This window comes from Hemiscyllium ocellatum, chromosome 28 (genome assembly GCF_020745735.1).
Source record: "Hemiscyllium ocellatum isolate sHemOce1 chromosome 28, sHemOce1.pat.X.cur, whole genome shotgun sequence".
Classification (NCBI taxonomy): Eukaryota; Metazoa; Chordata; class Chondrichthyes; order Orectolobiformes; family Hemiscylliidae; genus Hemiscyllium; species Hemiscyllium ocellatum.
Genome location: NC_083428.1, coordinates 21614642 through 21627404, shown reverse-complemented (window position 1 = coordinate 21627404; position 12763 = coordinate 21614642). Strand labels below are relative to the sequence as shown.

Genomic DNA, 12763 nt, shown 5'->3' with positions numbered 1-12763 from the left:
TGACTGAAATGTGGCCGAAGTGATAGTGGGAACCACTGGAGGAGGTCAAAATTGACCATGTACCTTTTGGACAGGAGTTGTTGGAAATGATAAGGCTATTCTGACTTACACTTCCTTTAATTCCATATTTCATTTCTTCACTTGTCCTATTACTGTCCTGTTTTGCCTTGCACTAGTATCCCTTTTGTCATCTAGTCTTTCTTGCCTTCCACTCTATCAAAGACTTGGTTATGACCATGGGACAGAAGCCCATCATTTTTTTGGACATTTTTAACTTGTAATTCCAAATTATTTTTTTTTAAAAAGAGGCTGATGCAGCCAAAAATGGCTATGAATGTAAATTACATGGCTCTGAAGAGAGAAGCATCATGGAATATCCCACCTACAGATGCAATGGAAACTTCAAAGACAGCATTTCAAAGGTTGGGAGGGAAAAGCCTAGACTGGACTATAGTATCTTGCCTACAAAGATAATAAGGAGTTAATGAGATGCTGCTCAACAGTAAGCTATACCCCACCCCCCATCCCTGCTATGGATTACCTTCCAAACTGTGCACATATTTTGGGTGTTTTCCCTTTAGAAAATGCATAAGGACCAGTGTTAAAATATTAGTTTAAACACTACTATCAGGTGCTATTTGGATAGGATATTTTCATGTGTCATTGCCTGAGTTCAAACAATTAAAGTATTGTGGAGGTCACAGTCAAAGGGCATGTCCTAATCCTCTAGTCACCCCTGTGTTGTAGGTAAAGACGATGTCTGATTCTTGAGTTCTCAAAATCAGCGAGCTAACAGCCAGACGAAGGAAAACAGAACAACAGAAGGCTTCTCTTTCACCCTCAATGCTGCAATTCGATCGCAGTCAAAAGGAATCAGAATTAGAGAATCTGAGCCAATCTATAAATCTAAGGAGTGTGAAACTAACTGAAACCAACTAATTACCAATGCCAACATCACTAGTAACCTCCTCTACTATGGCCACAACTATCTGGTCATTGAAAATGATGCCAATATACTGATCAGTATTTCTTTTTTAAAATGTTTATTCTTTTGGACTCAACTCATATCTAATCTGCATGTGCATACATTCTGTTACTAATCATTATTATCCTTAGCAATTAATTAACTCATGCTTTGTTAAAACAAGAGCCTGTTTGGGTTGAAGGCTTTTAAAACATAAGTCCACTGGGATCTGGGAGAAAGAAATCTACAAGGCAAAGGTTCCATTTTTAAATTAATCAAGTCAGTTCATATGCCATCTGGAATATATTTAGGAACCTTGCATGGGGTCTGGGCATAACACTGTTTTGTTCTTCTCTTTTTGTCCTTTCTCTGCTTTGTAATTGCTGTTTTTCCAGTCCTGGTGAAACACTAGTTATGTTTCTGTTTCTGTAAATGCTGTCTGACATCTGTGTATTTACAGCATTTTTTGTTTAATTTTCTTTTTAAGTGTCTAGCCTTTCCATTATTTTACTTTTGCAAGATATTGCCAAATAATGATACCCTACACCTTTTAAAGTGTAGTGTACCATAACTTCAGTAAGAGTGATGGCATCATTTTGTACTGAATATTGACAATATTGATGACATGTTAAAATATCTTTAAAATTTTATCTTAAAATGATAAAGCACAATTACTTTTAACATTTGGTTCAATCAACCACTCCCAAGCTCCAATGCAAGCTATATTACATCACAAAATGAATGTTAGGAATCAGTCATTATCCCCACTGTCACTGGTCCACATTTGATTTAAAGTTTTCAGCCTTACCTTCATATCCACCTATTGCCTCATTCAACCTTCCTTCTAATTTCCACCAGCCTTGCACCTCTTCCCACACCATTCATGTATTCATCTTTTTGCCTGCATGTTCATACAGCCTGGAAGATGGTTATTCACCTTGTCTGCCTTTTGCTAACTCTTGAAAGAGCTATCCAATTAGTCTCACTCCCTTGATCTTTCCCTTTGGTCCTTCAATTTATTTCAGTTCAATTATAAAGTCAATACACTTTGAAGGATAACATTGATCTGCTATCGTTACCTTGTGAAGCACTGCTTTCCAAATCATAACACTATTCAAGGTTTCCTAGTCTTCACTTTCCTCATCCTAGCCTCTTGGGAATTGCCTCTCTGAATTTATTCAAGTTTTTACTTCCAATTGACCTTTGAAAGTTTTCTTCAAGGTAAATCTTTCTGGCTAAGCTTTCAACCATTTGACATTTACCTTCATAAATTGAACATTGCTGTTTTTGACTATTGATTACAAATGTAAGTTACATTTTGGTATATTTAGGTTAGAGGTGCTAAATAAGCTCAAGTATTGTTGTTCCACACAATTTCCAGTACATATGCAACAGTGTATAAATATATCCATTTGGAATAAACATGACCAACCAAAATGAAAATTTAAGTATGATTTTTAAAAATCTTCATTTTTAATATGATTCTAAATTTAAAAGGCAGGAGACTTGTATAGGATTAAGGATGTTTCATTTTGCTTTCAGAAATAATGTGATACTCAAACTTTTTAAATTTCTGCCTCTTATTAGAGACCAGTTTAAGCTGTCATGAAGTATATGCAATATGCATCATTGTCACTGTGAGATAAGATAAATATTTGCAATTTAAGTAAATAGGTGAGAGATCTATGGCCATTTTTAGGAGAAGCAATATTTGCCCTGTTTCACTGTTGGTCATAATCTCAGACCTCAGTTATTTCTTTTACCATGTATCTGATGGAAAATGTCATTCATAATATTTTGATGATATCAGAAATCTTGTATACAAAACATATCTCTACAATATACATGTGTTAATGTCAGACATATTCATGGTTCGAGGTTGCTAACACTGTGAAATATATGAAGCAATCAAACTTACATTATGCTTTATAAAAAATATGTTTCAAATATGTTGAGTTTATTGTGCTAATAGCAAGTAAGAAAAGTACTAATGTTGGCTATGACAATGTAGAATAAATAACAAAAATGGAAATAAATATATGTTAACCTGTTCGATAGTTGACAATATCCTATTCGGATGGATTTGCATAATTTGTAGGTTATGTTTCAATGGAGTATGAATGGTCATTTATTTTGCTTAAAATCAGCATGGATTAATTCCACTCCATGCAACAAGCACAATAATATTGAGTGGCTTGTCTTCTCTGTCATGCCTTAAACTATCATTCATTATTTCCTCATAATTGACATCAATGCATGATTTATAATTTAGTTATAGAGCAGGAATATAGAGACTTGATTACTTTCTTAGCCAGCACACGAGGCAAGAGAGTTTAAAGAAAGATGATAAATGGAAAAGTAATTTAAAATACTTTTTTAAGAATTGCACTCCACCATCCCTATCACAATTACCCCCACCTGATCCACCTATCACCTTCCCACCTACCTTCCCCTTCCCCCCTCCCCCAGCCCCATCCCATGCCCTATGTATCTCTTATACCCCTTACTCATCCACATTCCTGATGAAGAGCTCATGCCAGAAAACATCTACTCTCCCATTCCTCGGATGTTGCCTGACTTGCTGTACTTTTCCAGCACCATCCTTTTTGACTCTGACTCTCCAGCATCTGCAGTCCTCACTTTCTCCTCATTAAAATTAATAGTTTGCCTTTCCAAGTGAGAAGATATGTTTGGTTTAGACTGCCAGGTGTATCGGGGCAAAATTGATACAACCTTCTATTATCTTCATCTTAGTGATGAAAAATTATGGATTTTTATAATAATTTTAAAAAATAGTTGGAGGATGGTGATTCCTTTCAGAAGTATATTATATGTATGATTCTAAAATGTAACTAAAATTTAAATGGGAAGAGAAAAGAAAGTTGACACTTTTCTCGGGTTTTATTTCGACGAACTGACTAGAATAATTGAATTCTGAAGAATGTCATTGTGGTTGGTTGTTCAGATATCTCTCAATATCTTTTTACAGTTCAGCCTAAATACTATATTGCATAGTTTATTTAGACTTTGAAAGAAATAGATGAAATTATCTTAGAAGTTTGTGATTGATAAGCTGCAACTTGTCATCCAAAATCAGTTTCTAAATTTTTTTTACCCTAAGGACATTTACATTCTCTTGTTAGGCAATTGGCAATTTTTAATTTCTATTTCAAGATGCTAAGGTGGAACTAGGAATGAGTATTGTAAACTTTACTGTAATTCAGAAAACATGAATCGCCTAAGCTGGAACCAAATGTAAATTGGATGTTATGAGGTTCTGAGTTAGCAGGTTGAATTGGGTCACTGTGTCAGCAATCTAGGTTTGATTCCAGACTTGGGTGACTGTGTGGAGTTTGCAAGTTGTCCTTGTGTTTGTGTGGGTTTTCTCCAGGTGTTCTGTTTACCTCCCACAGTTCAAAGATGTGCAGGTTAGGTAGATTGACCATGCTAAATTGTCCATTGTGTCCAGGGATGTGTAGTTTACATGGATTAAGCATGGGAAATGCAGGGTTGAGTCTGGGTGGGTTTGCGTGATCTTGATGTACCAAATTGCCTACTTCCAGACTGGAGGGAGTCTATGATTCTAATGCAACAATTACTTTGCACAGGAGAATAATAAAAATGTATCTTGCCTAAACTAGTATCACTGTTTGTGCCATTCACGATATTTAAAAGATTTTCAACCTCACTAACTATAATTGTCCTCTTAGCTTATCTGTATTCTGGTCCAAATTAAACATTATAATCCCACATTAGAAAATAATATCAATATAGACATAATATTTCCATTGTTTTATGTACATAATTTTATAACAGTTTGGAGTGAGATGCTTTTGGCAAATTGGAGATTTGTTAGAATTGTTATCAGTGAAGCATGTTATATTTACATATGCTAACTTTGGTTTCTTGTTTTGTAGGGTTCCTAAAAATAAATCAACCAATGCACAGTTCCAAGAAACTAAACCGAATCTTAAACATCATGAATGAAACCACTGTGATGCCAACTATGTGCCGTTTTACGAGGCTGAGCCAGAACAGTTCTAATAGCACACATGCTTCCCCTTGGTTCTCAACTGCGTTTGCAGCTGTCGGACTTATGTCGAACCTGATTGCTTTCGTGGTGCTAATAAATGCATACAGGAAAGCACAAAGCAGATCAAGATCCTCCTTTTTGATTTTCCTATGTGGCTTGGTTGTGACAGATTTTTTAGGTCTTGCTACAACTGCATCTATAGTTGTTACTTATCATCATTTGGATTTCAAGTGGGATGAAGTTGATCCTCAGTGTCACCTTTGCCGATTTCTGGGATTTTCAATGGTGTTCTTTGGACTCAGCCCTCTGTTGCTTGGGGCAACCATGGCAGTAGAACGGTTTTTAGGAATAAACAAACCATTTTTACGTTCTACCAATTCCTCAAAACGACGTGCTTGGTGTACTGTGTTTATTATTTGGCTATTTTCTTGTTGTATTGCACTGCTTCCCATTTGTGGACTTGGACATTACACACACCAATGGCCGAATTCCTGGTGTTTCTTTAACATGACAAACAGTCCAGGCGATGTTGGATTTTCAATATTGTTTTCTAGTGTGGGATTGTTGTCTCTGGCAATATCTGTTTTTCTGAATACGATCAGTGTGGTTACACTGTTCAAAGTTTGCTTCAATCGATTAAGTGTTGAAAGGAGCAGAGACTATGAAGTGGAGATGATGGTACAACTGTTGGGTATAATGGTTATTGCAACAGTCTGCTGGGCACCATTGTTAGTGAGTACAAATTCATTCAAATTCTGTTTTAACATTGCTAATCACTGAATAACTTGCTAACTGACTTTTCAAATACCACATACAAGTTAGTAATAGAAGGGCCCATTGTGAAGCACAGGTAAATGTGATGGACCACATATTTCAGCTATTCAGATTAAGTATTAACTTCACTGTGTAGTTCTTTAGTGAAATTAGCCCTGGCGATTCTTTCCCTTGTGTTTTTTTTTCCATCAGATTTTTGATGTGTTTAAAATGTGAGTTTATGAGGGTGGAAGCTTCATCTTGCTATCTAACGGGACACAATTAACTAAGTGAAAGGAACCAATTCTGACACTTATGGAAATAGTGAAGTACAAGCCCGATGTCCTGTAGTTTCAGAATATAAACCGAAAGAAATGTGGATGCTGTAAATCAGAAACAAAAACAGAAATTGGGGGAAAAGCTCAGCAGTTTGGCAAAATATGTGGAGAGAAATCAGGGTTAACGCTTCAGGTCCAGTTCTGAGAAAGGGTCACTGGACCCAAAGCATTAACTCTGATTTATCTCCACAGATATTGCCAGATCAGCTGAGCTTTTCCAGCAATTTCTGCTTTGCTTCAGAATATCATTGAGTTCGCACTCACAAACCTGAGACTTTATTTTCCAATGTTCCTTGCTATTATCAAAACTCTTCAAAATATAACTGCAGAAATATGGGGGCATAATTCTTGTTGCTAACTTGCGACTGTCTAAATTTGCTCCGTGTTATCAATGTTTCTGGCATACCATTTACCGCAATGACTCTAAACTCGGAGTGACACTGCTGCAAGATTTTGAACTAAAGCAAAGAAAGAAGGAATTATATAACTTTTCATAATCTCAAGACATCACAAAGTAATGAAGTACCCCAGAAGTTTCCTGACTGTTACAATCTAGGGGAATGGTGCAACCAATTTGTACACAACTTCCTTGAACAGCAATGAGGGAGCAGACAATCTAATTTTTGGTCATATTGTCAATAGGTAAATATTGGCAGAACATTAATGCAATCCTTGTTATACTATGAGTAGTGCTAATACGTTATGTCTACCTCAGAGAACTACATAGCTGTGATTTATTGTCTCTTTTGAAGAAGGCAACATCCCTAAAAGTACGGCAATCCCTCAATACTCCATTGAAGTGTGAGCTAGGATAATTGAAATAACTGTACAGAGACTGGTATCCCATCACCAAATCACTCTTTATTCACAGGTGGATTATACATGGGCTGTGACCAGCCAGCTCAAAACCAGTCTCTAAACTGAGAAGATCTTCTGAATAATTAGCCCAGATTAACAACTCCAATCAAGGATCTCATAGTCAGCGGGATCCACCTGGTCCTGGTTCCAATCCGACAATAATAAACTCCTATTCTCAGCTCTCATTACCACTTATTCAGCTTCTCTTCTGTCCTGGCCTATTATGAATATATCAATAATCCCCTCATCTTCCTATTCTTTTCATATCTCTCTCTTTCTCTGGGCTCCATCTCCAAATAACCTTTACCACCATTACCACCACTACCCTCAGCCCAACACACCCCTAACACAATCCTACCTGATTTCTGTTCTGATGAAGAGTCACTGAACTTGAAATATCAACTCTGCTTTCTCCTCACAGAAGCTGCCAGATTTGTTGAGTTTCACCAATAATATTTGTTTCAGTGTTAGCCAGAATTGTGCACGCAAATCTCTGAAATGGAGATAAGAATCCAGACTTAGCTCCTCGGCTTATTGAGATGTAACCAAATGATGGCATGGCAACACTTGTAGAGTGCTTTTGGTCCATCTAAAATGTCTTCCCAAATCAATATCAACTGTTAACGAACCATTGCTGTTTGTGGAGTTTTGCTTTTCACAAAAATTAGTTGCTTTGCGTGCACTCAAAGAGTCATTGCACTTCAAACAGATCACTGCCTGTGAACCACATTCAGGCATTTCCACATGATCTGATAAGCAATGAATGAACCTAAGTTATTCGAATTAGCTGTAGTGAGCACTTATTATGTTTTGCCAGTCAAAGCTAATGGGATTACAAGGTGGTTTATTGTCTGGTTTCATGATGTGGTCTATTCCATTTGTTTTATGTAACAATGCCTGTCCTGATAAAAATAAAAATTGAACTGAGATTATGAAAAATATTCAAGGAATGAAAAATTATATGAATTATGAAGTTCTGTAAATTAATATTATTTGACACTATTCAAAGAGAGTATTATATATGGAAGGATGCAAATATTAATAACAATAGATTAGATTCCCTACAGTGTGGAAACTGGCCTCTGGTCCAACAAGTCCACACCAACCCTCCGAAGAGTTACCCACCCAAACCCATTCACCTCTGACTAATGCATCAGCACTATGGGCAATTTAGCATGGCCAATTCACCTAACCTGCGCATTTTTGGATTGTGGGAGGAATTGTGCAGAGCCTGAAGGAAACCCATGCAGACACGGGGAGAATGGGTAAACTCCACACAGGCAGTCACCCGAGTTGGCAATGGAACCCAGGTCCCTGTCATTGTGAGGCAGCAGTGCTAATCACTGAGCCACCATGCATAAACTATTATAAAGTCTCCTCTATAAGATCATAAGATGTCGGAGCAGATGTAGGCTATTAGCCCATCAGGTCTGTTTTTTCATTCAATGAAATCATGGCTGAATTGATAAACCTCAACTCCATGTCCCTACCTTATCCTTATAAATCTTGATTCCTTTATTGATTAAAAATCTGTCCATCTCAGCCTTGAATATACTCAATGAGCCAACCTGGATAGCTCTCTGTGACAAAGAAATCACAGCTTGATTGAAGGGTAAAGTTGCCATAGTCCAACTGGACTTTAGGGTTGCTCTCCCATTTGAGAAGTACAACTGGTGGTGGTTTAACCTGAGGTTCACTGCACCTCGGATGAAGGGAGAGGTTGAGATGGACGGTCCTTCATAGTAATCTCAGCCAGGGCAGGAATTGAACCCCACTCTTTTGCACTGCTCACCAATCATCCAAGCTAACTGACCCCAATGACACATTCACTATCTTCTGAGAGTAAAAAATTCCTCTTCATCTCAACCCCTTTTTCTGAGTTTATGTCCGATGATTCTAGAACCTCTCACAAGAGTATCCACCCTGTCAAGACCCCTTACAATCTGATATGTTCCAAATATCAATGAGTATAGGCCCAAACTACTCAATCTCCTCTCATAAGAAAATCCCTCCGTACTTGGGATCAACCTAGTGAACTGTCATCAATGCCACGTAATCATTCCTTAGATAAGACTAAAACTGTTCACAAACCTTCTTGGTGTGATCGAACCAGTCCCTTTTTTGGTGTTAGCAGGAATTCCCTATTTTTATACTCCACTTCCTTTGAAATAAAGGCCAAAAATCCATTTGTCTATTATCCACTGAACTTATCTGTTAGCTTTTTGTGATTGTGTCTGTTCGGTGTCTCATGTTGCATTATTGAAGTGCATTTACTGTTTTCATGTAGTCAAGCTACATTTGCAACACATATAAAGTCAATGAAAATTTAAATTCAAAAGAAAATGACACTTTTTGTTGATTTTCACAGGTACTTATCCTCAAGAAAGCTTTTACAGATACACCAAATGGCTTATCCCTGAAAAAAATTCTAGTTACTTGCATTCGAATTGCTACATGGAACCAGATCCTCGATCCTTGGGTTTATATATTATTCAGAAGGTCAGTTTTGAGGAGATTCAGCCCAAGTCTTCGAGCAAGGCCTTCGATCTCATCATTATATCCAACTGTAAATGCATCATACACTCGAAGATTTACACAAGCGTCAATGACAACTGCATAGTCTGTTATTGCAGCTGAATTCAGCAGAGGTGTCACCAAATTAGACTGATTTGTACTTAACTGTAAATGTGTATTTTAGATTACATTAAAGCATACTTCATCTAAATATGGGTCAATCATAAAATGGCTTCCTGCCCTGACCTTGATTTTCAGAATTGCACATGTTAAATAATTTTTACATCAAACTATGCTTGTTATATAAATTCATTCCCTTAAAATCCAGTGTTCAGTCCTGGGTTTTACATATATACAAGGCTATGCTAAATTGGCTAGCAATCCAATCAAGCTTGCATTGTAACAATGAAAAGAACTTCAATTGTTTTAAATCAGAAACAAAAGCTGACAAAGCTCAGGAGGTCAGACAGCATCTGTGGAGAGAAATCAGAGTTAACATTTCGGACTGAGTGATTCTTCTTCAGAACTGATGGTAGCTGGGAAAATGTTGGTTCATATGTTGAGCTTGCATTGTGTCCATTCAAATCAGCTGAAGTTCATTTGACTACTGAGAATGTCTTAAATATGCTGGTTTAAAAGAAAATATATTTTGAGGGTTTTGAAACATAAAAATGAACTTAGTGAGCTACCTTTCAGTAAAAAAAATACATTAACACATCAATGAGAGTTTGAAATAAAGGAAATCATTATTTTGTTACCACTTGAGACGCAAAGTTAATTATTAATATTACAAATTTATTCAGCCACTACCCTTGTCTGGTTCCTGCTCAACACTGAGATTTCCATGGCATTTACTGCTGATTTTAGTTCATATTTAAATCACAGTTGTTAGTGGTCATCTTCCAGAAATCTAATTGTTTTTCAAATATACATAACACTGAAGAGATCACATATTTATATTCTGTGCTATATGTTTCTATGATTCTATAGTTCTATTATTAAACAGACTGTATGAAGAAGACATAAGTCCCATGGCAATCTGAAAATCACCCATGAGAAAGAATAACAAGATTCACATCATTATCTTAATCCAAGATGGCAGTCACATACTGCTTGGTGAATGATGACCAAAGGATCTGATGACTAATATCAATAAGGAGAGGGAAGGCAGAATGGATTAGATGCAGCCCAGTGAGAGAGAGAGATATGTAAGGGATAAATAAGCAATGCGGTTATGGATAGCAGGCCAGGACAGAAGAAAAGCTGAATAAGTGATAATAAAAGAGCTAAGAGAGTTATACTGAAAGCAACCCAAATAATGTGATATAGGCCTAGGAGTAGGTGAGAATGGGTAACTATGCCAAAAGCAACCTATGTCATCACAGGACCATGTGTGTGATGGGTAAAAGCGTGGAAGGATAGATTAAGGCTCTAAAGTTATTGAACTCGATGTTGAGTCCTAGAGGCTACAGGGTGTCTATGAGGAAATTAAGAAGTCTTTCAGGTTTGCACTGAGGCTTACTAGAACAGTGCAGTAGGCCTGCGTCAGAAATGTTGGTGTGGGGATACGATGGTATGTTGAAGTGGCAGGCAACTGGAAAGTCTTTACAGGGAACTTAGCTTGGAGCAGCAGAGTTGCTAGGTGCAGGGAGAGACATAGTAACAGGTAATCCTATGGTGGGGATTCGGGCCTAGTCTTTACAGGCACTTAGCTTGGAGCAACAGCAGCAGCAGCAGCTGGGAGGTAGAGAGGACACGGTAAGCTGCAGAAACACTGTGAGAATCTTCTGTGTAGCTGCCGTTGACATCATAGAGCTTCAAACAGTGAGAAAAGCTTCAGATTGGTGACTACTGGGCACCTCACAATTACTGGTTAACTTAGGGAACTTAGTTGCATTTAACTTTGTGACAAAATAGGAAATCCAACAACATAAGGCTAGTAATTCTCATCTGAGACACTAATTGTAATTTTAAGAGACACCAGGAGAGGCCAATCATGCAGAATGTGTGGTCTGTCATATGTGGGGCATCCTAGGTGCTGACAGTGTCCTAGGTGACCACCTGTGCAAGAAATGCTATCAGCTGTAGAAGTTGGAGTTCCGGATCTCGAATCTCAAGCAGTGGTTGAAGACACTGTGGCACATCCACGAGGCTAAGAGTTGTGTGGCTAGCAATTCTCAAGAGGTGGTCACACTGCAGCTCAAGGGACTAGTGGAAAGAAGGGAATGAGTCAGTCCAGAAAGAACAGGCAAGTAGTGCAGGAGTCCCCTGGGGTCCTACATACTATCCGGTATTCCATTTCGGATGCTGGTTAAGGTGCGGTACCTCAGAGGAATGTAGTCAGAGCTATGCTTTTGGTACCACAAGCAGCTTGACAATACTCTTTCCTCAGCGAGTCGTGAGTTCATGGAATGCCCTGCCAGTAATAGTGGTGGACTCTCCCTCTTTATGGGCATTTAAGCGGGCATATGGAGGAAAGTGGGCTAGTGTAGGTTACGTGGGCTTGGATCGGCGCAACATCGAGGGCCGAAGGGCCTGTACTGCACTTTTTTTTATGTTCTATGTTCTAATACAGGGGTGGGGGAAGGGGGGAGTTGGGGGGGGTGGTTGTGTGGAGGAAGAAGAAAGCAAGACCAATAACGGTAGGGGATTCTTTAGCCAGGGGAGTAGGCAGGCGCTTCTGCAGCTGAAGAAGTGACACCAGGGTGATGCATTGCCTCCTGGTGTCAGGGTCAAGGATATCACTGAATGGCTGCAGGGCATCCTGAAAGGGGAGGGCAATGAGTTAGAGATCATGGTATATGTTGGTACCAAGCATGTAGGCAAAGTGAGGAATGAGGTATTGTATCAAGATTTCAGGGACCTAAGCAGTAGATTAAGAAACAGGACCTCAATGGTTGTAATCTCCGGGTTACTCCCAGTGCCATGTGCTAGTGAGTTTAGAAGTAGGAAAATAAAATAGATGAATGCATGGATCAAGAACTGGTGCAAGAGGGCGGGTTTTGGATTCCTGGTTTTTGGGGAAGGTGAGAAATGTACAAACAGGACCATCTGCACCTGCACTGCACTAGCACCAAGATCCTTGCAGATAGATTTGTTAGTGCTATTCAAAGGAATTTAAACTAGTCTGGCACAGGGAAGGAACACAGGACATCGATGAAACTAAGATACATCATGCTACTGCAAAGGAAGCAAGTCACAGTGAGTTCAACTATGTTGAGGCAAAACTGGATAGTCTTTACTTTAATGCGAGGTGTGTAACAGGTAAGACTGATGAGCTTATGGCGCAGATTGACACATGGA

At 38.4% G+C, this 12763-nt stretch overlaps 1 protein-coding gene across 2 annotated transcripts in view; it reads left to right on the top strand.

The window, feature by feature from the left end:
* The window catches only part of tbxa2r (thromboxane A2 receptor), a 29502-nt gene extending 19291 nt beyond the window's left edge, over nt 1-10211 (top strand). Inside the window, exons 2-3 of one of the 2 annotated variants that reach the window (XM_060846183.1) lie at nt 4882-5729; nt 9315-10211. In XM_060846183.1, coding sequence (XP_060702166.1) covers nt 4905-5729; nt 9315-9566 — 1077 coding nt within the window. In that variant the 5' untranslated portion in view covers nt 4882-4904 and the 3' untranslated portion in view covers nt 9567-10211. The remainder of the gene's footprint in view (nt 1-4881; nt 5730-9314) is intronic. The other variant, XM_060846182.1, reaches the window with a different exon arrangement.
* Nucleotides 10212-12763: the final 2552 nt, after the last annotated feature.